This window comes from Sminthopsis crassicaudata, chromosome 4 (assembly GCF_048593235.1).
Source record: "Sminthopsis crassicaudata isolate SCR6 chromosome 4, ASM4859323v1, whole genome shotgun sequence".
Lineage (NCBI taxonomy): Eukaryota > Metazoa > Chordata > Mammalia > Dasyuromorphia > Dasyuridae > Sminthopsis > Sminthopsis crassicaudata.
In genome coordinates this window covers 353,384,273-353,410,236 of record NC_133620.1, presented here as the reverse complement: position 1 = coordinate 353,410,236, position 25,964 = coordinate 353,384,273, and the positions used below count along the sequence as shown (strand labels likewise).

Sequence of the window (25,964 nt, the reverse complement as noted above, 5' to 3'; positions counted from 1 at the left end):
ATCACTCCTAAATAAAAAGCTGCTGTGATATTCTGGACAAGATGAAGAAATATGGACTTGTTAGTACTTCAAAATTGTAGTTGGTTGAAAAATGTAGCTACAACTCAGTTTAGCAAGCTTAAAAAAAATACTTAGTATGCCCAGACATTGTGCTAATCATTAGAGTCAAAAATAGTCATTGGAATTTTTTTTTGACAGTATATATGCATGAATAATTTTTATAACATTATCCCTTGTAATCATTTTTCCAAATTATCCCCTCCCTCCCTCCACTCCCTCCCCCCGATGACAGGCAATCCCATACATTTTACATGTGTTACAATATAACCTAGATACAATATATGTGTGTAAATCCCATTTTCTTGTTGTACGTTAAGTATTAGATTCTGAAGGTATAAGTAACCTGGGTAGATAGACAGTAGTGCTAACAATTTACATTCACTTCCCAGTGTTCCTTCTCTGGGTGTAGTTGTTTCTGTCCATCATTGATCAACTGGAAGTGAGTTGGCTCTTCTTTATGCTGAAGATATCCACTTAATGGGCAATATTTCTATCAAGAACTTGGTTGAAGACACAGAAGGCATGTTTGTCCAATTTAGTATGAACCTGGGCATAGAGATAATATTATGTTCATGTGTATATGATATTTCATTTTACAAAATACTTTACTCCTAGTGACCCCATTGGACAGTAGATGGTCCTGTAGATAGAGCACCAGGCCAGGAATCAGGAGATTCTGAGTTGTCAGGCCTTAGACATTTACTAGCTATGACCCTGGGCAAATCACTTAACCCCATTTGCCTCATCTGTCAAAAGAGCTGGAGAAGGAAATGGCAAACTATTCCATTATCTCTGCCAACAAAATCCCAAATGGGACACAAAGAATTGGCATGACTAAAATGACTCAACAATGACCCTATAAATTAGATTGTGAAAATGATACTATCCCCTTTTTACAGATGAGAAAACTCAGATTCAGTGATTTGAGGTCAACTGTACAACTAGTAAGCTAATATTTGCATCCAAGTCTTCTTTCTACTACCCCCTGCTTCCATAAAGGTCACCAAAAAAGGGGTATCGAAAAAGCCAAAGCAGTCTCAGGATTCATGCATAAATACATAGTATCTAGAACAAGATTAAATAGTAATTCCACTGGACAAAACTTTATTTGGTGGTAATATTGTATTCTTCAGTTCATTTCTAAGTACTGCATTTTAAAATTGAAATTAACAAACTGGAATTAAAGGACAGAGGACAGCGCATAGCTGGCACAGAAGAGGTGCTTAATAAATGCTTGTTGATTTACTTGAAACCATGTTACACAGGAATTGATAATATTAGCTTGTAGAAAAGAAGACTTAGTAGGGACATAATTATTTTTATAAAAATCATAGATCTGGAAGGGAACTTAAACATCTAGTCTAGCCCTCTTATTTTACATAGGAGGTAACTGAGCCACAAAGTCAGTTATTTACTTGGGGTCACACTCATTTCACTGAGTTTTTCAATCTGCATTAGTGATTTGAAGATAATTTGCACATTTTCTATCCTTGATTCCCTTTGCTCTAATAAATCAGTTTTTGTGTCATATTTATATATAAATCAGTATTTGTTTATATATTCAGCAGCCATACAACTTTCCATAGCTCTGTTGTTCCTTGTCTTTATACAAGTATCTGTCCTTCTCCCACTTTTCTCTTCCTTATAGACTGTCTTGACTACTTGTATTTGTATCTCCTGGCCTGGTACCTGAGACATTGTAAATGATTGTTAAATGCTTTCTCTACATATCTGTTTATTCTGTATAGCTCCAGAGGATAAAATTAAACTGATTGGCCAGAATTTACTAAGAGTAAGATTTGGGATTACTTTCTAATGACTACATCGGCCCCAAAATGGTATGTAGCACTTTTTTGAGGTCATTAGTTTCTTCTACTAGAAAGGTTCACATAAAGATTTGATAGGGATAGGAAAATCCTTTTCAATGGTGACATAATGCTTCCCCCCTCCCCAGTTTTGGATAGATCTAATAAAAAGATAAATAAAAGGGAAAATATAGAATTTAATAAAAGACTTCTAAATGAGACTGCCAAAGAATATGCATATTTCTCAAAACCACATAGAGCTTTTGTAAAAACAGACCATGCATTAGAGCACAAAGATATTTTGAACAGATTTATCCTTTATAGATTCTGTGAAAGAAAATGTTGATTAAAATAACATATCAGAATTTCTGAGATGCAACTAAAACAGCCCTGAGGGGAAAATTTTGTCTTTAAAAACATATATTAAATGTACATATTTATTTGCATGTTGTCATCCCCATTAGAATGTAAACTCTTTCAGAATAGAAACTGTCTTTTGACTTTCTTTGTATCCCCATTGTTTAACACAGTACTAGCACATAGTAAACAACTAATCAATACTTAATGACTGACTGGCCATTGCAAAAGGTAAGTGTTTAGATTTTGTGACTTCAACTTTCCTATTCTAAGATTCCTATTTTCTGTGCCTGAAGAAGTCATTTAAACAAATGTACTGGTTTAGAAGTTCAATATTATAAGGTTGTGTTTTGTCATTTTAAAAGCTTATACAGTAATAAAATGGATTTTTAAAGATAGCATTGTTATTCTTTCCCAAGATCTGCTCACGATATATCAAAATCAATTAATTGAAGGATATAAGGAGAGGAAAAAAATAAATACTGTTTGTGTGGAATGGATATGTGATAAGGTTGGAAGTTGGGGAAAGATAACAGCTGGTGCTTAATATGTCCCTCTATACCAGGTACTATGTTAAACACTTTACATTATTATCTCTTATGATGATCACAATCATCCTGGAAGGCTCCTGTTATCCCCATTTTATATATGAGGAAACCAAGACAACAGGGGTTAATTGACTTGCCCAGTATCACACAGCTAATGAGTGTCTGAGACTGGATTGACAGTAGGACTTCCTGACTCCATCTCCTGAGCCATCCAGATACCTCTAAAGAAGTGATCATCACAGCCACATCTGTTAAGTTGCTAAGGATCCTTATTCCAGACAGTGAACTTTTAATCTTAGAATTTAGCTCTGTCCTAGGTACTTGGGCTCAAAGACTTGGGGACATTGAAATGTTTAAAATTGAATACTATCTTTGGTAGAAATAAATACTTTAATACATTTTTTAAATCCTCTAAACAGGACTGCTTTTCTTCTATCATACCTACTGCCCTACCCTCCTATTTTAAACAGTATCAGCAGTCAATTTTTAAAAATTTCTGTGAACATTTACAGTCTATGGCAATAGCTATTGGCCTTCACACTGATCACGAGGCTCTGTTAAAAACTTCAGAGAAATTAATTTTACATGCTTAATAATGCTTGCATGTTATATTTGTTTGAATTGGGAGGGGGGGGCAATGAAGTTCAGATCTGAGATTTTATCAGTATTGGGAATTCTAGATGTTGAAACTCCATAATTGCAAGTGTACTTTATAGTACATCTATAATGTAGTTGTAACTTTATAGTCTTAAAGGGTGACATGTGACATTAAAAGAGCAAGTGATTTTCTCCATGATTACATTGCTAATCTGTGTGAGAGACAATCCTTGACCCAGACTTTCCTGATTCCAAGGCCAGCTACCCACCTTTTATGTCACACTTGTATGTATCATGATTCCTTTGACATTTTTATTAACAAGTTTAGGGTCTGATTTTGCTAGGACTTCATTATTTAGATGCCTTGAATTATTTGAGAAAAGCATGATACTGTATATCCAAAGAAATATTACTGTCCTAAATTCTTAGGAATTTATAAGACTACTGAGAGTATTGCTTAAGAGAGCTCAGACTATTCTCCTTGGGCTGAAAGTAAGACTGTGAATCTATTTCCCAGTCTTATTCAGAAGCCACTCTGATGATTTACCAAAGATACAAACCACTTCCCTTGTCAGAACGTCATGCATTGAAGATAGAACTGTTTATAAGTAAGCAGAAAAAAACCTTGTATTTGGGACAAATGTACAGTCGTTACTTATGCAAAATATCATGCTATAAATCCTCTAGAGTAAAAGCTATTTAGCTGTGTTGGTATCATTGCTTCTACCTAATCCTTGAATTGTCCTAATCATTTGTGTGAAGAATTTTGACATCTGGCGGAGAAAAATAACTTTTAGATTTGAAGCTGTTTTACTGTTTAAAATGAATTTTTTTTGCTATGTAAGAGTGGTGGATTTTTTTTTTTTTTTTGCCATATCTGTTAGTCATTTCATTTTTTAATAAATGTTTTTCTGGGGGGCAGCTAGGTGGCGCAGTGGATAGAGCGCCAGCCTTGAATTCTGGAGGACCCGAGTTCAAATTCGTCTCAGACACTTAACACTGCCTAGCTGTGTGACCCTGGGCAAGTCACTTAACCCCAGCCTCAGGAAAAATAAAAAAATAAAAAAAAATGTTTTTCCGATAATTCTTATGGACCTGTAATTTCACTAATTTTGGAGTTTCCACCAGAGATAGAAATTGCTGTCTATTTCTGCCTGCCAGCCCTGAGTGATTCTAGTCCATAGCCAGTGCTGAGTTTACTACAGGGGACCAACCAAACACATTGGAGGCTTTCCTAATTTTCTTACTTTTTCCTGACACTGTAATGCTGATTTTTTTTTATTAATACCTTGTTTTAAAAAGATTCAATATTGTAATTTTATTCTGTTTCTAATTAGTAAGGAAAGTAATTCTGGCTAAGGCAAAACTTGTTTGGCAACATTAAAATATCTAGTAATTAAAAAAAAAGCAGCATTGCAGAAATTACTGTAACTGTAAAGAAAAAGAAGTGGTATGTGTAGAAGATGCATAACAGCTATAAAATAATGAGATATACATGAACAAAAGTTGCATAATCTTGACTGTTTTGGCTTATATTACCAGTATAATAATGAGACATAGAGCAACTATTTGCTTTCATGTATAAGTTATTAAATATATTAACAGTGATATAAGTATGAATTTGAGAGTATTTTTTATAATACTTAATATAAGATGTCTTGGATTAGGGCTATAGTAAAAGAATAATAAATCTTGACTTAGAAATCATATATTCTGCTACTTGATCAAATTAAGAATTAAAATAAGACATTCATGCATTTTAGTATAATTGTTATAAAGTATAATCTTAGACAGTTGCCTTGGATGTTTCTGTCCCAAATATTAGGACCATAGACTTAAAACTGGAAAGAATGGCCACCTTTTATATTTTACGGATGAGGAAACCGAGGATAAGGAAATAGGTAGTAAGTAGCTTCTTAAGTTCATACATATAGTAAATGTCAGAAGCAGATTTTGAACCCAGGTCCTCTGTTATCCATAGCTAGTGCTTCTTCCACTGTACTAGAATGCCTTTTAGATGTAGCTTATTATCATGCACTTGACTTATAAGGCCTATGTTGATACAATAAATTTTTTTTAATGCTGTTGTCATCTTTCAGTTGTGTCTAACTCTTTGTGACTCTATTTGAGGTTTTCTTGGCAGAGATACTGGAGTTTGCCATTTTCTTCTCCAGATCATTTTACAGATGAGAGAAAACAGGATTAAGTGACTTGCCCAGAGGTACATAGCTTCTAAGTTTTGAACTCAGAAAGATAAGTCTTCCTTATTGCAGGCTGGACATTGTATCCACTGTACTACCTAGCTGTCCATAGGTTTATTTGAATTAGAAAAAATATGATAATGGATGAAACAGATGGTGTTTTCTTTAAATTGTACTACCAGAATAGTTGTGGACCATTGTATTGGTAACAATAGCAAAGTCATTCACAGATGATTGTCCCACAACATTGCTTTTACTTTGTACACCATATATTTCATTTTGTTTGAGTTCATGGGGTAACTTTTCAGGTTCTTCTGAGAGCATCATGTTCATCATTTCCTATAGAAGTATAATATTCCATCATATAATGAATGGATAGTGCCACCAATTTAATAGGGAACTTTTGAATGGAAAAATCAGTAACGTGATCTGAAAAGTGCATTATAGAAATGACTTTGACAGGGATGTGAAGTATAAAAGAAGCTGGAAGAAGCTGGACTTTCATAGATGATAGCCAGGAGTCTGTTATGGTAATCCAGGCAAAAGGTGGTAAGGGCCACAGAAGACTAAGAGAATAGTTACTTCAGGAGCAAAAGAAGGTAGTTGTATAAAGGACCGTTGTAGATATATAGGGAATTCATTAACAACTTAAGATTTTTTTTAAGACAGGCTAAACTAGGTAGTTAAATGGAATATAGTTATAAAAGCATTGGCTTTTAATAAGCAGAATTTTAATAAGCAGATTACTAAATATCAGAATATGCTAAGGCTGGTCAGAAAATTAAGGATATTGAAAAGATTCTTTTAAAGATATATAAGAAAATAGGAGGTACAAAGAAAGGATGGAATCATTGCTTGTGGTAGGTGGGACAATGATAACTCACCACAAAGAAAAGTAGAATCTCCCAGTTTATATTTTTGTTTGACTTGTTTTTTCTTGGTTTCCTATCACAGATTGGTTTTAGATTAAAAGGGGCAAAACAAAAATGTCTAGTAGAGGAATTGGTTTCCCTGCCAAGTAAGGTGGGTAGTAAGAAAGCCCCTAGCTACCTTGATGAGTTCAAAGCAGTTGATTCTAACCTTGGGTGCTGAAAGAATTGGCAGTAGTCTGAAATGTTGTTAAGCACTAGAGATATTACAGATTTGAAGAGGGGCAAATATGTCAATTTCCTTTCTTTCAAAAAATTTTTAAAAATATTTTATTTTTCCCCAATTACACATGAAGACCATTTAAAAAATTGTTCCAAATTTTCTCCCTCTTTTTTCATGTCATTTTTCAAAAAAGGACAAAAAATGCAGTCTCCAAACTGTATCCCCATTGAACTTGACTTCAATTTCTGGGAAAATTCTAGAATATATTATTAAGAAGATAATGAATAGCTAGAAAAGGAAGTAATGATCACAAAGAAGCAAAATGGCTTCATCAAGAACATGTCGTACCAAACTTAGCTATTTCCTTTTTTGATGAGGTTACCAAACTGGTATATCAGGAAGATGATGTAAATATAGTTTGCCTAGATTTTAACAATACATTTGATAAACTATCTTACACAATTCTTGGAGAGAAGATGGAGTAGAAGTTAAATAATAGTACAATTAAATGCACTATGATGTAATTAAGAATTTTAACCTGGCCTAAAGAGCAGCCTTTGTTTAATGTCAGCCTAGAAAGGCATCTCCATTGGATTTCCCCAAAAATCTATGCTTTACTCTATTTGGGGGGGGGGGAGGGGCAGGGTTGGGAACCTGATTGGAGGAAAGAGTAGACAATCAAAGTTAGGTGACTTGCTCAGAGTCATATAGCTAATGTCTGAGTCTAGATATGAATTCAAATACTCCTGAGTCTAGGGCCTGTGCTCTATCTACTATATTACCTATCTGCCCATTTTGCCTTACTCTTTTTAATCTTTTTATAATAATTTGGATTGGGACATATATGAAATATTTAACAGTTTTGTAGATAACAAATCTGTGAGGAATACTTAATACACTGGATGACAAAATCAGGATTTTTTTTTTAATGTTATAGGTTAATTAGAAAAATTGACCAAATTAAATAAAATATTTAATAGGGATATATGCAAAATACTTGTGTTTAGAAACATTCCCTAGTGTAAGATGGGTAAGTTATGGCTAGACAGCAATTCATATGAGAAAGGATTTGATAATTTTAGTGGACTGCAACATAAGTACAAGCCTGTAGTTTAATATGATATCCATGAAAGCTAATACAATGTTGAGCTGTGTTCAGAGACGTGGTATCCAGAAAGAAGGATTTGATGGTTCTGCTCTTCTCTACTCTTGTCAATCCATGTATGAAGTATTGTATTCAGATCTGAGTGGTATGTTTTAGGAACATTGATAAGCTGTAGATTATCTAGAAAAGGGCTACCAGGATGATAACAGAGTTCAAGTTCATTCTGTAGAAATTGAAGGGATTAGGAGCTTTTAGCCTAAGAAACAAAAAACATAGGGAACATATAACTGTCTTAAAGTTTTTGAAGGGATGTCATTTGGAGAAGTTAGATTTGTAGTCTTAGAAGCAGAGCTACAAAATGTGTGGTAGTTACAAAGAAGTGAAGTAAGTTCTCTTGATTCAAAACCATGATATTCATTAAAGTGTTTTCCTGACATGTGGTTGAATAATAAACTGATTTAAGTGCCCTCCTTCTGAAGGATTGGTACGAGTGCGCTTTCTCTCTCTCTCTCTCTCTCTCTCTCTCTCTCTCTCTCTCTCTCTCTCTCGTTCTCTCTCTCTCTCTCGTGTTCTCTCTCTCTCTCTCTCTCTCGCGTTCTCTCTCTCTCTCTCTCTCTCTCTCTCTCTCTCTCTCTCTCTCTCTCTCTCTCATTTGGTTTTTTCTTATACCAGCTAAAATTTTGAATTTGCTCTATAGATGATTTTATTGTGATCTCAATCAAAAAGCACCAAATAAAGTATACTACTCAAATGTTGCTCTGTAACATTGCACAACCCCAAAATAGATACTGGCATCCACCCTACTTCTCACTGTTGGCTATCTGGCCTGCCCCATAAATAGCTCAGTGTTATGTGATCGGATAACTACAACTTTAGAAAAGTAAAGTTTGTTTCCTGACATATGAGTGTACTATCTGTAGTATTTTAAGAAATTTATAGTAAATATTCCAGACTTTAGCTATAGTAGATCACATTCCTCAGAGTCCCTGCTGTAGGGCTGTCTGAAGTCCTTTTTACTCTTTGATAACTAGATCCCTTTGAGTGGACCCTAAAACAAATAAACCTGTTTTATATAAAATTTCATTCTACAGTAAGTGTAAATGTAGTGAGATTCCATTTGAACTTTTATGCAGGGAAATGCTTTGCCTTTTTGTTCTCTGATATCTGGACTAATCTAATTTATGATAATGATTAGGATGTAGACTTTCTGAAGATGTTGAGATGGAGAATGTAGCAATCTAGACAAAGGGCTCTTCCTCATTTTTTCTGTAAAGTAGCACATTTTGTAAAATTGAAAACATATTTTTAATAATATTTTATTTGTCCCAATTACACGTAAAAACGTTTTGTTTTTGAATTTCAAATTATCTTTCCCTCTTCTTCCTCTTTCCAAGACAGCAAGCAATTTGATACATGTGCAATCAGGTGAAACATAAAATTGGAAATATCTTGAAGAATGAAATTAAATCTGCTCACATTTAATCCATTATGTGTTCTCTTGATGTCCTCTCTAACTTTAATGGAATGGGTTGTAATGATAGTACCTTCTAAAGTGTTGTAATGTAGCTGAGCATTCCTTCAGAAATGTCATGGCATTAGAATTTTAATCTTGGAGTGTTTTCCCCAAATGTATACTTTTCAAATGCAAAGTACTATAAGTTATTGTATCTTGAAGGTTAACAAGCAAGAGGTGTGTGTGTGTGTGTGTGTGTGTGTGTGTGTGTGTGTGTATGTCTGTATATGATATTTTGTTGACCACCAGGTTTCAGACATTTTATCTTTCCTTTTCATGAGTTTCCTTTTCACGAGCTTTAAAGTAATGCCTTATTACTTTCACTAAACTCAAAATATCCCCAACCCCAATCAGTGTTTATTATTTCCCTTTTACTATTGACTTGTCACTTTATTTTGGCAGAATTGGGAGGAGGAGCTGAAAGAGTAGCTATTAAATAATGGATATTGAAGATTGTTCTATGTTCTATATCTATAATGATACTTTTGATTTCAGAATTTCCTAGAAACAGCTACATCAACTTTGTCAGGCAGTATTTATGACTACTCTAAGTGAAAGCAGTGTCAGATTTTGAATAAAGTCTATAATTAATGTTGAAATCCTTTAAATCTGATCATTAAACCACTAGGAAGGGTTATAACCAAGATTGCTTTGCATCTTCTACAGTATGAAGTCTTTTAATAATTTTTAGAAACAATAACAAAACTTGCTTGGTTTATTTAGCAGGTTGTGAACAATGGCTGTGTGGATCCAAGCACAGCAGCTCCAAGGAGATGCCCTCCACCAGATGCAAGCATTATATGGCCAGCACTTCCCCATCGAGGTGCGGCATTACTTATCCCAGTGGATTGAGAGTCAAGCTTGGTATGTAGACTAGGGTTTTTTTGATTATCTTAATAATTTGGGATGCTTGGTGACAGTCTAGAAATGTTGATCTTTGCTTAAGAAGAATGATGAAGTAAAGTTAATTAAGGCTTTACAACTCTTTTTTTAATTAATTTTTATAATTATAACATTTTCTTTGACAGTACATATGCATAGGTAAATTTTTTTTACAACATTATCCCTTGTACTCCCTTCTGTTCCAAGTTTTTCCCTTCCTTCCCTCCACCCCCTCCCCTAGATGGCAGGCATTCCCATACATATTAAATATGTTATAGTATATCCTAGGTACAATATATATGTGCAGAACTGAATTTTGTTGTTGTACAACTCTTTTTTTTATGTGGAGATAGGTGGGTTGGGGGTGGGAGGTTAGAGGTTTTAGGAATTTTTCTTGCAGAATACAGCTAAAAGAATTAGAAAATTATTTTTGCTGTTGTTATTGAGTCTTTTCAGTGGTCTAACTCTTTGGGAGCTCATTTGGGGGTTTCTTGGCAAAGATACTGGAGTGGCTCATTTTACAGAGAAGAACTGAGACAAACAAGGTTCAGTGATTTGCCCAGGCTCACACCACTAGTGAATATTTGAGGCAGTTTTGGTACTCAGGTCCTCTTGATTCTAGAAATGATGGCTAATCCATTTCACTACCTAGCTAGCTGCTCATTAGAGCATTATTGTTAGTGAATATCCACCATCAAGTTATCTTTTGGGGAGGAATTCCCAAAGGGTGTTTACAGCATTGTATGGGTACTTGAGTCAGCACATTAAAAAAAAAATATGGATTTTGTCCTTGAACTTTATGCCCTCTTGGGATGGATAAAACTGACAAATTTGTATCCAACTGAAATTGCCACAAAATGTAACCTGTTCTTTCCTTGGTGATATCTTTGTCAAACAAAAACCTTGGGTGTTAAGAGTATCACTTTCTATCAGCCCTAAAAATGTGGTATTTCAGGCTTAAAAACATCAGTGAATAAAGGTTCTTAGAAATTTTAAAGTACAATCTATCATGGTTGCCATATTAATGTAGGTGTCTCAGATCTCTCCTGTTTGACAGGCATAGGGAAGAATTGCTACTATATACATAGTTAATTGCATTTCAATGATTGTATCACTGGATTGATAGAAGTTACATGTTAACAGATTTCCATTTAGAAAAGTGACATTGGGCAACACCAAAGAGGATGAGAGTTTCCTATGCAACTTTAAAATGCCTTAGACATGAAATCAACTGAGTTAGTAAAATCTAAGCATGTACCTAATTTACTATCTCCCTCATTTTTTCATTTAGATGCTTTTTTTTAGGAGCAGGATATTACATTTTTTTTTGAGTGAAAGGTTATTGGAAGAAGAAAAAAACAATAGTAAGCTTCTATTCAGATTTTTAAAGCTCTACTAAATCAATTTTACCATATAATCTCTGTGTTAAATAACTATTAAAGAATTATTTTAGGTTCATAAGACAATTTTAGTATTAAATTATAGGAGTGATTATATCAATATAATGACTTTAATCAGAAAATCTTAATTTTTCAGGCCTAAGCAGGACAAGTAAGACTTTGCATCATTAAAATGAGTCAGTAAAATTGAAGCAAATTAAAGCAAAAATTCTCCAAGTTTTACTCAGTCTAAACACATCTCACGAGTAAGGCAAGCCTCAAGTGCAGAGATTCTGCCAAATTCGGCATTAGTGATGCAGAGTTGTTCTTGATACCTTGCCTTCATTTGTATTTAATGCATCTAATACACCTTTTTAAAGTTTGCTTTTCCTTCCTCATCTTCCCCAATGTTGATTTTGGCATATTATTTATTAAAATAAACAACCAAAAATTTTAATACCTCTGTTTGTGCCTACATTTGAAAACAGATGCATTGACTTCAGGGGATGGGCAATGAAATATAGAGCCCAGTTTAGTACTAGAGCAGCCCAGGTCAGTAGTGACGGAGAGTATTTCAATCTGACAGCTATTTGGTTCCCTCTGTGAATGGAGCTAGCAATTTTAGCATTGTCTAGAAGCAATTGTTCAGAGTTATTAAAATAAACAAACAAAATTCAATTCCAAGATCTTTTCCATTTTTTAAAAATAGCTCATTCATTCATTCAACATCTACCTACTGTGTGCCAGACACTGGGAATACAAAGACTAAAAAAAGGAGTTTCTGCTGCCAAATAACTTAAATTCTCTTTTTGGAAGTAACAGGATGTACACATATAAGCAAACAAACAAAATAATTTTTAGAGAGGAGGGGATTGGGTAGTGCTTCTGTAGCAGGTGGAATCAGAACTAAACCTTATTCGCCTTACTTTTTACACTGCACAGATGTATAACCTGTGTTCACAAACATTGTGAATATTTTCTTCCTAGATGGTTTGTTTCCATTATTTAATTGGAAACAATACAGAAAAATTGATCTGCTGTATTTATGTTGCTGTTATTTCCCTGTCCCTTCTTGACAAATATGATGTCTGATCTCTGGTTGTGACAGAGAAATAATTAAATGAGGGGAGGGATGTGCAAGATTGCTTGGAGGCAGTTTTCTATTTTAACTCTTGGCAAGTGGTACATTCAGTTGGGGATATTGCTGTGTTTTGTCAAAATTGAGAGGACCACACACTTGTCAAAGTTCCAGAACCCTTATTGCCCATAAAGTACATGGAAATGCTCCTTCTCCCTTCATTTCCAGGAGCAGATAGCACAAGCACCCCAGAGCAGACCTGTGGGAGAAAGGACAAGGGGCAGTGCTTTAAAAAAGGAAAGAAAAGGGAAGAGACTAGACTATGCAGTCCAGCAAAGGTAATCAGTGAATGAGGATTAGATGCATATAGGCATTTAGTTGATTTACATAGAGCACATTCTTGAAAATTTCCTAATTGAGTGCAAAGAGGCAGTCTGTTTATCTTTGTAAAGGTATTTAGTCATGAATTGAGGTTGCACTTTAAAATGCACATGTTGAATACACGTGTGTATACACGTATGTGTAATTTTTTTCCCCCCAGGGACTCAATAGATCTTGATAATCCACAGGAGAACATTAAAGCTACTCAGCTCCTAGAGGGTCTGATCCAGGAGCTGCAGAAGAAGGCTGAGCACCAAGTAGGGGAAGATGGGTTTTTACTGAAGATCAAGCTAGGGCATTATGCAACTCAGCTTCAGGTGTGTATGAAATCTGGATGCAGCTATTCCTTCCTCCTAAGGAAATCTGCTGCTACTTTTATAACTCTCATACCAAAAAGAAATTATATTTCTTTCTTCATCCCACCATTTCTTTGTGACAAATCCAAGAGGTACCAATTGTAAATGCATGCTAGATTTGTTGATGTTTACTCTTTTTAGAAAATGATAAAGGTTTTTGTAATTTATTCTACACCTTAGATTGGCATCTACTGATCAGGACACATATTTGCTTATTGATGTAGTTGCATTGTTAAAAATGTTTCCATCATGAGTTCTTTCTAGAACACAAAATCAGAGGTGTGAGAATACTTTTCACTAATAAAAATTTAACCTTCTCAGAGGACAATAGATCTCTACTACCTAACAAGGTCTAGTGGATATTTGCTGTTGATTCTTTCAGAGCACTTATGACCGCTGCCCCATGGAGCTGGTCCGATGCATACGGCACATCTTATACAATGAACAGAGGCTGGTCCGAGAAGCTACCAACGTGAGTGCCCCAGGGAGCTCTATAAGAGCATCCTTAGACATCGAGTAAATTTCTCCTATGCATAGAAATCTATCCTAAGGGCTACTAAGGAGATAGATACAAAAGGAATAGGAAGGATGGTTTATAACACCAGATAATTTATCATCTGATAGATATCCATATGTCAAATGATTTGATTTTGCAACAAATTTGATTTACAAACAGGATTAAATGAATACAAAGAGAGTGAGAAATACTGAGTCTTAAGGTTCGTGGATACATTGTTTATAGAAGACATGCCAAAAAAGGTGATTGATTCTGAGCTAGGCCTTTTGAAAAATACTGTTTTTAATTTTTATTAATATCTTTTTATTTTGTCACCTTTATTTCTGAGTATGTACTTTCCTCCACCTTCCTCTAAAACATGAACCATCCCCTGGAAGAGAGGGGGAGAAAGGCAATCAGCAAACATTTGTTAAAAAATTACTGTGTTCCAGGTATGGTGCTAAATGTTAGTGATACAAAGAAAGAAAAATACTGCAGAATTCCTGCTCTCAAGGAGCTCACACTCTAATAGAGAAATAAAAAGGTAGTTTATTCAGATTAACTAATGCATAATTACGCTTGAGAGTACAGAAAAATGTCACATTTCCCTATCTCCCCATTCCTTCCCTCACCAAATACCTGCTTTGGGAGAAGCTGCTATCCCTGGCAGATGTGATGTAATGGAATAAGAATTAGGCTTTAGTTGTAAAGCATTGTCTTTGAGGGATGAGGATGATGCTGTTTTTGGAGAGTCTGAGGACCTCAAGTCCTCTCCCTCGGAGGGTCATATCAGTCAGGAGTGGGCTGCAAGAGAAGCCGGTTGATGCAGAGCAGAATGTCTTGATGGAAATAAATCACTGCGTAGTGGGTGCTATGGAAACCTGGTGCCATTAGCCTTCTAAGTCAGTGGGTGTGTGGGGAGAAGGGGAGCTGAAATCTCTTTGGAAGACTCTGCCATCTAGATGGCTGGAACATTTTATTCCATAGCGCGGGAGAAAGAACTGAGTGATTCAGCCAGGTGGGGTCTGCCCACAGAATCCAGAACAAGGAGTCCTCATTGTCAGTGAAAATCCCCAAAGGGTCCTCTGCAGTAATCCCTCCCCTGATGCCCTCTGGGGACCCAAGCTTCCTTTTTCTTCAGAGCTGTGCCCTAGGACAGGGCCCTAGTCTTGCCGGCTGCCCTCTTCCCTTTCTGCGGGCCAAGTGGCAGTCGACTGGTCCTTGTGGCCAAAGGCTCGGCGTCTGTGGCGCACGGCACAGGGGCCCATTGGCTTTGCATGGGGCCTCCTGACCGTGCTGCCTCTGCCCCGGCCTCCCTCTGTGTGCAGTGCAGTTCCCCCGCTGGAAATCTGGCCGACGCCATGTCCCAGAAGCACCTGCAGATCAACCAGACCTTTGAGGAGCTGCGGCTGGTCACGCAGGACACCGAGAACGAGCTGAAGAAGCTGCAGCAGACTCAGGAGTATTTCATCATCCAGTACCAGGAGAGCCTCAGAAACCAGGGTGAGGCCACGGGGCTGGCGGCGGGCCGGGAAGCATCAAGAACTTGGGGCTGGACAGAAAGATGGGGCTCCTGGTAGGGCGGTGGGCTTGGGCCCGAGCTGCCTGGGAGCCACATCCCTGGTCACCCAGGACCCAGTGGCAGAAGGGCCAGAAGAGGGGGCAGGGGCCTGATCTCTGCATCCCCCAGGAAGCAGGTCCCAATCTAAGTGTGCTGCCATCCCTGCTGCGACCTAGGCAGAGGCTCTAAAGCTGCCTCCCCCAATGAGAGGCCCCTGGGTGTGAGCCTCACATCCCAGAACACCTGGGCCTGTACAAGCTGGGGGGGGGGGTATTGCTGAATTGGACATGGGTGGGGGCTCACTTCAGGAGGACTTCCAGGAGGAGGGGTCCAGCTGAGTGCTCCTGGCCAAACAGCCCTGGCTTTGGGTGGGGGCTGGTGTCTGCTCAGGCCCAGGATGCTGCAGCAGCAGCAGCTGGCCAGGGCTCTCCCTGACAGAAAGCCACTGTGAGCTCCAGCAGCTCCTTCTCCTGGCCTCCAGCAGCTGCTTCTCTTGGGTTGGAGCCTGGCCCAGTGCCAGTCCCAGTCCCGAGGAGAGCCGGGGGGGCCGTGGTCAGGAATGCCCAGGCTGGGAGCACAAGGGGAGAGGAGCACCGTGTCTTCTCGAGAGGCCGACCTGAGATCAGACAGTGCTCCTCAGGGCCTCCTGGGGGTCATGGGGCTGTGGGGCCTCCCTTCTCACTCATGACTGCACACTGGTGCCACATGCACACACACACACACACACACATACATACGTGCATAGACACTGCACACAGGCCACACGATGCAGCATGCTATGCACACACAGTCACACGTATGCACACAGGCATGTATGTGACATGAAGTCACACTCAGGCATCCTAACATGTATGTGCAATATGGTCACACACACACTTGCACAGCCCCTCCCTCATCTGGTTCCTCCTCTGGAGACCACACTGATGGGAATGGCTGAGCCAGATTGTGTGGGAGGGGGCGCTGTAGGAGGCCTCTTTATGTTTGGGGTGCTGTAGAAGGCCTCCCCCTCTACATTTGGGGGTGCCATGGGAGGCCTGTCTCTTTACATTTGGGGGTTCCCCCAGGGCCTTTCTGCTTCTGATCAGAAGGTCCCTGGTCCCTGAAGCTTCCTGCCCAGAGGCTGAAGGGGCGTGTCCTGCTCTGTTCCCTCCCCCACAGCTCAGTTTTCCCAGCTGTCACAGCTGAGTCCCCAGGAGCGCTTGACAAGGGAGACGGCCCTTCAGCAGAAGCAGGTGTCCCTGGAGGCCTGGCTGCAGCGGGAAGCCCAGACTCTCCAGCAGTACCGGGTGGTGAGCTCCCGCCTTTCCCTCTCCCCCGGGCAGAACTGATGGGGGGTGTCCTCAGGTGGACGGGGGCCCTGGTCTCTCATGGGGGGAGCCGAGCCAAAGAGCCAGGGAGGGAGGCCACAATGGATTCCTTTCTCTGGGGGGATCTGGTCCGGGGAAGCTTCCCTGTCCTTTTCCTCTTTTTAAAATGGAACAAAGCAAGGCTGGGCGCCCCGAGCCCTCCACAAGTGTCCGGCCTTTGCCCCTTGAAGTCCGGACCCCCGGTTTCGAACCCAGCTCTGCCAAGTTACTCCCTGAGGGGACGGAGTGGGACGTGTGGACTTTTTGCTCCTTGGTCAAATTGAGTGGGGAGGGGAGGGTTGGCCCAGAAGGTCTCCGAGGTGGCTCCCAGCTCTGCATCTGACCCCGGGATCTCGGCAGGAGCTGGCAGAGAAACACCAGAAGACCCTCCAGCTGCTCCGGAAGCAGCAAACTGTCATTCTGGATGATGAGCTGATCCAGTGGAAGAGAAGGCAGCAACTGGCTGGGAATGGAGGGCCCCCGGAGGGCAGCCTGGATGTGCTGCAGTCTTGGTATGTGGGAGAGGGAGCTTGGGGCCGCCCTGGACTTTGCGGCGCGGTCCTCGGGGCCGGTTCTGGGGACTGGAGGCTCCGGGGCTCCCCTGGAGACTGAAGGGTCAGGGAAGGCGGCCCAGTCCTCCACTGTGAGTTTCCTTGGTCCTTCCCGTGGCTGGAAAGGAAGTCCCCATGCAGCAAGGGCCGTCTCTCCCCAGTGCATGACGGGCCAGCCCATGTCCTGGGCGGTTTAACCTACTCCTCTCGATTTGCCCGGTGGGGCTCCCCGCCCAGGTGTGAGAAGTTGGCGGAGATCATCTGGCAGAACCGGCAGCAGATCCGGAGGGCTGAGCATCTCTGTCAGCAGCTACCCATTCCTGGCCCCGTGGAGGAGATGCTGACGGAGCTCAACGCCACCATCACAGATATCATCTCTGCCCTGGTGACCAGGTACCTGCTCCTATTCCTCCTAATCCTGGGCCCAGGCTGGTAGAGCTGGGGGAAGCTGTGGGCTCTGAGCCAGAGACAGCCCAGGCTCCTCTCTGGTGCTCCTCTTCCTCCTACTGCTCCCGGCCTCTGGCTTTTCAGGCTGCTTGGAACTGAGTTCTCTGGTCCTCGCCCCCAACAGACAGTGCAGGAGAGAGACGGATGATCCTGCTTCTCCTGAAGGATCTGGGCCCGCCCTTCCCTCGCTCCCTCAGACCCTTGTGGGCCTCCTCATTCAGGGCCCTTCCCCTCCCTGCACCTTCTGACTCCCAGGACCCTTCCCCTAGGACCGTACAGGGCCCAAGGCTGCTGCCTCCCAATCAGGGAAGCCCCCATAGTGACTCTGCTCCCTCAGACTGGGGGGACGACGGCACCTGGTGTCAGTCTGGCGATCTCTCTTCCCTCCAGCACCTTCATCATCGAGAAGCAGCCCCCGCAGGTCCTGAAGACGCAGACCAAGTTTGCAGCCACAGTGCGTCTGCTGGTGGGAGGGAAGTTGAATGTTCACATGAATCCCCCCCAAGTGAAGGCCACCATCATCAGCGAGCAGCAGGCCAAGTCTTTGCTGAAGAACGAGAATACGCGAAAGTAATGGCGGACGCCTTTCCCCCCTCTCACTGCTTCCCTTAGGGGTTTTGGGCTTTAAAAGAAAGAGTCTTCCCTCCCAGAGAGATGTCTGGGTTTTAGCCTTCCTTCCCAGAGAGAGGAAAGGGAAATCTGTTAAGGTCAATCCTTTAGCCTTTTCTCTCCTCCATGTTATTGTTCTCTTAGAACAGATCTCTGCTTTATCCTTATTTTTTGGTCCCTGACTATTCACTCAAGTGAGATAAATCTTTTTATTACTCCGCTAGACTAATTTCCAAATTTGTGCTTTGACCCATGAAGCTTATGGGTCCTTGAGACTGGCTTGTTTGGGGATCTCTTGTTTGCAGTGATTACAGCGGTGAGATATTGAACAATTGCTGCGTGATGGAGTATCACCAGGCAACTGGCACCCTCAGCGCCCACTTCAGGAACATGGTGAGAGGATAAGGAAGAATGGAGGGATGAAATTAGCCCATTCAGATCAAATCTTGGGCTGCATGGTCACCTTGTTTCTGTCTTTTGCAGTCCTTAAAACGTATTAAGAGGTCGGACCGTCGTGGTGCAGAATCAGTAACAGAAGAGAAATTTACAATCCTGTTTGAGTCACAGTTCAGTGTTGGTGGGAATGAACTGGTTTTTCAGGTCAAGGTAAAACCATCTCTTGCCTAATACCGTTGGCTTAATTACTTCTGAGTACAGAGAAATTGTCTTTCCTCCCATTCTTTAGTTACCCCCTTCCTTTTCTTATGCGGGGACAGAAAATGGTGAGATTATCTCAGGGTCCAGTCCTGAGATCATGCAGAAGATAGTAACAAGCCAAGCAATAAAGTGCCACAAGTAGATTGAAGCAAAAACAACAGATGTAGCATAAAAAAATGTCCCAGACTGATTGAAGTATGAATTTGTGTGCTTGTCGCGTATTTTAGGTCCTTGTTACATGATTCTTATCTAAAGGGGCATTTCAGATTTCTTCTTCTTATCTATAAAATATTTAGAAACACTACATTCCTTGGCATCCCATTTCAAAAATGCCTGGAGTCCCTCATGTTTATGTCAGAGGTAGATAAGATCATAGTCTTTGTGCTGGAATAGTTCAGGTGCTGTGACTGTCTAGAATCAAGGTAAGTATTAAGGTGTTGAGATTTATTAGTCAGAGAAGGAAGGAGGAGAGAATGTAATGGTTGTGGATTCTGAAATTTCTTGTTTGTTTCCTCTAGACCCTCTCCCTCCCTGTAGTGGTGATTGTTCATGGTAGCCAAGATAACAATGCTACAGCCACTGTTCTCTGGGATAATGCTTTTGCAGAACCTGTGAGTATTTTCTTCTGATGTGTCCATGCTTTAATATTTTCGGATTGCTGCCTTGAATCTCTTACAGGAACATAATATTATTTTTTAAAAATTATTTTTATTTCATTAAATATTTCCCAATCATGGAATGTAGTATTCTTTTTTTTTTAATTTTTAAAATTAATTTTATAATTATAACACTTTTGACAATACATATGCATAATTAATTTTTTACAACATTATCCCTTGTACTCCCTTCTGTTCCCAATTTTTCCCCTCTTTCCCTCCACCCCCTCCCCTAGATGGCAGGCATTCCCATACATATTAAATATGTTATAGTATATCCTAGGTACAATATATATTGCAGAACCGAATTTTGTTGTTGTTGTTGTTGTTGCAAAAGAAGAATTGGATTCGGAAGGTAAAAGTAACCTGGGGAGAAAAGCAAAAAATGCTGACAGTTAACACTCATTTCCCAGTGTTCCTTCTCTGGGTGTAGCTCATTCTGTCCATCATTGATCAATTGGAATTGGATTAGTTCTTCTCTATGTTGAAGATATCCACTTCCATCAGAATACATCCTCATATAGTATTGTTGTTGAAGTGTATAATGATCCCCTAGTTCTGCTCATTTCACTCAGCATCAGTTGATGTAAGTCTGTCCAAGTCTCTCTGTATTCATCCTGTTGGTCATTTCTTACAGACCAGTAATATTCCATAACATTCATATACCATAATTTACCTAACCATTCTCCAATAGATGGACATCCATTCATTTTCCAGTTTCTAGCCACTACAAAAAGGGCTGCCACAAACATTTTGGCACATACAGGCCCCTTTCCCTTCTTTAGTATTTCTTTGGGATATAAGCTCAGTAGTAGTACTGCTGGATCAAAGGGTATGCACAGTTTGATAACTTTTTGGGCATAATTCCAGATTGCTCTCCAGAATAGTTAGATTCTTTCACAACTCTACCAAGAATGCATCAGTGTCCCAATTTCCCACATCCCCTCCAATATTCATCGGAATGTAGTATTCTTGATGAAGCCTTAAACTAGAAGTTGAAGATGACTTTTGTGTTTCTTTTATTTAAAAAAATATTTTATTGTTATCATTTGCTTTGACATTACTTACATTTGTCAGTATACTTCTCCCCTTCTGTAACATAGAAGTTTAGGAAAACTAGCTAGCAATAATTTTAATCTAATTTTATTTGTCATGTTCTGTCCTCTTGAGTCCCTTCTAGTTCCTTTTAAGTCATAGGAGAGGATGAGGCCAGCATAGCCCCTACAGGATACTTTAGCTATGAAAAAAATTGCATCATTATTTCCTTCCTTTCTGAAAAAGAAGCTCATGGTGCTTACTTTTAGCTTACCTTTAAGGTTCTTTCCAGTGCTAAGATATAATTTTCTACTTCATTCAAGGAGTTTGTGAACAATTGTGTAGTACTGCTATTTGGAGCAGTATTGCTATTTGAAAATTGTCTATGTTTTCAGTTGTTTCATAAAAGGACAGTTGTCCTTGTTATAATTCCCTTAGCACTTATACTGACAGGAGCCTAAGATGAAGGTTCTGTAGTGATGTGAGAAGTATCACTTAACATCTGTGTCAGTGCTTTTAAAAATACAATTAACTTTCCTTTGCTGCTGTCAGAAGGACTCTGTGAACCAATTTATTCAAATACTTGCATTGAACTCTCTTTACTTCAAGACATATATATATATATATATATATATATATATATATATATATATATAAAACAAAGCATGGCATTGATTTTGTCTAAAAATGTGCTTCAGTCCACATCTTGAGCTCATCTATGTGCTTTTTCATCAATCTATTAGAATCATGGCTGATTGTTAACTTAGATCAGAGTTAATAATAATAGCTTTTTATTTTTCAGAATACATGCAAAGATAGTTTTCAGCATAATCTTACAAAACCTAATGTTCCAAATTTTTCTTCCTCCCTCCCTCTCTTTCCCTTCCCCTAGATAGTAAGTAATCCATTATAGGTTAAACATGTGCATTTCTTCTAAATATATTTCTACATATATCAAGAAAAATCAGGTCAACACTATGACTATAGGATTTATCCCAGGAATGCAAGGCTGGTTCAATAATAGAAAAATTATTAGCATAATTGACTATGTCAGTAACCATACTGATGAATCATATGATTATCTCAATCGATGCAGAAAAAGCATTTGACAAAATCCAATACATATTTCTATTAAAAACACTAGGGGGAAAAATCCACTAGAGAGCATAGGAATAAATGGAGTTTTCCTTAAAGTGATCAGCAGTATTTATTTAAAACCATCAGCAAGCATCATAGGTAATGAAGACAGACAAACTAGAACCATTCCCAATAAGATCAGGGGTGAAACAAAGTTGCCTACTATCACCATTACTATTCAATATTGTATTAGAAATGTTAGCTTTAGCAATAAGAGAAGAAAAAATTAAAGGAATTAGAGTACATGAGGAAATAAAATTATTACTCTTTGCAAATATAATGGTATACTTAGAGAATCCTAGAGAATCAAGTAAAAAACTACTAGAAACAATGAACAACTTTAGCAAAATTGCAGGATACAAAATCCATACAAATCATTAGCATTTCTGTATGTTATGAACAAAGTCCAACAGCAAGAGATACAAAGAAAAATTTCATTTAAAATTACTTAATATAAAATATATGTGAGTATACCATCCAAGACAAAGTCAGGAACTATATGAACACAATTACAAAACACTTTCCACACAAATAAAGTCAGATCTAAACAATTGGAAGAGTATCAAATGCTTGTGGGTAGATTGAGCTGATATTATAGAAATGACAATTCTACTTAAATTTATTTATGCAGTGCCATACCAATCAGACTGTTAAGAAATTACAGAACTAGAAAAAAATAATAACAGTTCATCTAGAAGAACAAAAGATCAAGAATTTCAAGGCAATCGAGAAAAAAAATACAAATGAAGATAGCCTAGCTGTACCAGATCTAAAACTATATTATAAAGCAACGGTCATCAAAACCATTTGGTAAGGGCTAAGAAATAGAATAGTTGATCAGTGGAATAGGTTAGGTTCACAGGACACAATACTAATGACCATAGTAATCTAGTGTTTTATTAACCCAAAAGCTCTAGCTTCTGGGACAAGAAATTACTATTTGACAAAAATTTCTGGGAAAATAGAAAAATAGTATGGCATAAACTAGGCATTGACCATCACCCAACACCCTATACCAAGATAATGATTTAGACATAAAAGAGTGATACTATAAGCAAATTAGAAGAATAAAGGATACTCTACCTCTCAGATCTATGGAGAAGGAAGAAATTTGTGGCCAAAGAAGAACTAGAGTACATTATGAAATACAAAGTGGATAGTTTTGATTATATTAAGTTTAAAAGTTTTTATATAAACAAAACCAATACAGATAATATTAGAAGGGAAGCAGTATACTGGGGAAAAAATGTTTATATCCAAGGATTCTGATAAAGGCCTCATTTCTAAAATATATAAGAATTTATAAGAATTCAAGCCATTCTCCAATTGATAAATGTCAAAGAATACGAATAGACGATTTTCAGATAAAGAAATTAAAACAATTTCTAGTCATATGAAAAAAATGCTCTAAATCACTTGATCAGAGAAATATAAATTAGGACAATTATGAAGTACCACTATGTGCCTCTCAGATTAGCTAAAATGTTAGGAAAAGACAATGATAAATGGGGGCAGCTAGGTGGCCCAGTGAATGGAACACCAGCCCTGAAGTCAGGAGGACCTGAGTTCAAATGTGGCCTCAGACACTTAACACTCCCTAGCTGTGTGACCCCCAGCAAGTCACTTAACCCCAATTGACTCAGAAAAAAAAAAAAAAGATAATGATAAATGTTGGAGGAAGTGTGGGAAAACCGGGACACGAATACATTGTTGGTGGAGTTGTGAACTAATCCATCCATTCTGGAGAGCACTATGAAAATATGCCCAAAGGACTATCAAACTGTGCATATGATTTGGTCCAGCAATGTTTCTACTGGACCACTGTCCGAAAGAGATCATAAAAAAGGGAAAGGGACCCACATGTGCAAAAATGTTTGTGGCAGCCCTTTTTGAAGTGGCGAGAAACTGGAAATTTGAATGGATGCTCATCAATTGGAGAATGGCTGAATAAGTTGTGGTATAGAATGTTATGGAATACTATTGTTCTATAAGAAATGACCAGCAGGATGAATACAGAGAGACCTGGAGAGACTTACGTGAACTAATGCTAAGTGAAATGAACAGAATCAGGAGATCATTACAGCAACAACAAGACTATACAATGATCAATTCTGATGGACGTGGTTCTCTTCAACAATGAGATGATTCTGGCCAGTTCCAATTGTCCAGTAATGAAAAGAGCCATCTGCACCCAGAGAAAAGATTTTGGGAACTGAGCATGGATCACAACATAGCATTTTCACCATTTTTGTTGTTGTTTGCTTGTTTTTTTGTTTTCTTTCTCATTTTTTTCTTTTTTGATCCGATTTTTTTTAATACCACAAGATAATTATGAAAATATGTATAGAAGAATTTGCACGGGTTTAGCATATATTGGATAACTTGTTATCTGGGGAGGAGAGAGGGGGAAAGGAAGGGAGAAAAAAATTTGAAACACAAGGTCTTGCAAGGGTGAATGTTGAAAACTATCTTTGTATGTGTTTTGAAAATAAAAAGCTATTATTAAAAAAAAAAAAAGGGAAGATGTTTCTCCTGGTTCTACTCATTTCACTTAACATCGATTCATGTAAGTCTCTCCAGACCTTTCTGAAATCATCCTGCTGATTGTTTCTTAGAGAACAATAATATGCCATAACATTCATATACTATAACTTTTTCACCCATTCACCAACTGATGGACATCCACTCACTTTTCAGTTCCTTGCCACTGCAAAAAGGGCTGCTAGAAAAATTTTTGCACATGTCGATTCTTTTCCCTTTTTTATGATTATATCAGAGTTCTTAAAGCTTTCAAACTGGTTTGTTTTTACAGTGTTATTATTGTATAAAATGTTTTTCTGGTTCTACGGTTTTCATTCTGTTTTAATTCACTCTTAGTTTTCTCTGAAACTATCCTTTTCATTATGACAATAGTTTATTACATTCATATTCTTTTTTTGTCCTTAATATTATTTTATTGTTTCTAATTACATGTAAAGATAGCTTTCAACACTCATTTTTGTAAGATTTTGAGTTCCAAATTTTTTCTTCCTCTCTCAGAAGACATCAAAAAGTCTTATATAGGCTATACATGCATAATAATTTAAAAAATGATTAATAAATTACATTCATTACATTAATATTCTAAAATTTGTTTGGCCTTCCCTCAATTGATGAACACTTCCTTACTTCCCAGCTCTTTGCCTATATATATGTTTTTTAAAGCTACCATAAATATTTTAATATGGATTCTTTTCCTCCCTTTTTTTAAATCTCTTTGGAGTAATATCATAGCTGGGTCAAAAAGTATATACAGTTTAGTATCATTTTGGGTACAATTCTTCAACAGTACATTAATGTGCCTTTTTCATATCCCTTTCATAGTTATTTATAGGGGATGAATTCTTAACCAGACAAGGGACAAAGGCAAATCAAGAATATAAAAAAAGTAATTTTGATTATATAAAATTGACAGGCTTTTGAATAAACAAAATTAATACAACTGGGATAATTAAAAAAAAATAGTTGACTTGGAGAAAATATTTTATCAGATATCTCTGATAAGAGTTTTATATGCATGAAATATAGACAAATAGCAGAAATATTTAAGACTGCAGTAAAAGCTATTCCCCAATAGAAACAAAGTCCAAAGATGAACATACAGTTCTCAAAAAAAAAAAAAAATTGCAAATCATTAACAACCATATGAAAGAATGCCACAAATCACATAATAAGAAAAATATACATTAAAAACAACCCTGTGGGTGGTTTCACTTTGTTGTCAGCAAATTGATAAAGATACCCAAAGATGGGAATAATCAATGTTGGAAAGGTTGTAGAAAAAGTTGTTAACTCATCTTTAGTGGAGCTGTAAATTGGCATAACTATTCTGGAAATCAATTTGGCATTGTGCGTATAAAGTGATAAAAATGTCCATATTCTTTGACCTATAGATCCTGCTTCCAGGCGGTGTACCTGAAGGAGCCATTGACAAAAATAAAGTCTCTGTTTATGCTAAAGTATTGATGGCAGTACTTTTTGGTGTGCCAAAGAACTAAGACAAATTTCCAAAGATTGGGAAATGCCTAAACTAATTTGGTCCTAAACTAATAAACATATATGAACAACAATTCAAG

The 25,964-nt window shown here is 38.2% G+C and overlaps 1 protein-coding gene across 9 annotated transcripts in view; it reads left to right on the top strand.

Annotated features, from left to right (window-relative positions):
* Window positions 1-25,964, top strand: part of STAT5B (signal transducer and activator of transcription 5B) — a 75,881-nt gene that overhangs the window by 40,186 nt on the left and 9,731 nt on the right. For 2 of the 9 annotated variants that reach the window (XM_074261564.1, XM_074261563.1), the window contains 12 exons: window positions 10,002-10,142; window positions 12,846-12,955; window positions 13,187-13,315; window positions 13,737-13,826; window positions 15,179-15,353; window positions 16,570-16,700; window positions 17,118-17,269; window positions 17,546-17,701; window positions 18,146-18,325; window positions 18,670-18,757; window positions 18,848-18,970; window positions 19,540-19,632. In XM_074261564.1, coding sequence (XP_074117665.1) covers window positions 10,052-10,142; window positions 12,846-12,955; window positions 13,187-13,315; window positions 13,737-13,826; window positions 15,179-15,353; window positions 16,570-16,700; window positions 17,118-17,269; window positions 17,546-17,701; window positions 18,146-18,325; window positions 18,670-18,757; window positions 18,848-18,970; window positions 19,540-19,632 — 1,518 coding nt within the window. In that variant the 5' untranslated portion in view covers window positions 10,002-10,051. Of the gene's footprint in view, window positions 1-9,969; window positions 10,143-12,845; window positions 12,956-13,158; window positions 13,316-13,736; window positions 13,827-15,178; window positions 15,354-16,569; window positions 16,701-17,117; window positions 17,270-17,545; window positions 17,702-18,145; window positions 18,326-18,669; window positions 18,758-18,847; window positions 18,971-19,539; window positions 19,633-25,964 lie in introns of those variants that run through there. The other 7 variants (XM_074261569.1, XM_074261567.1, XM_074261568.1 and 4 more) reach the window with 5 other exon arrangements.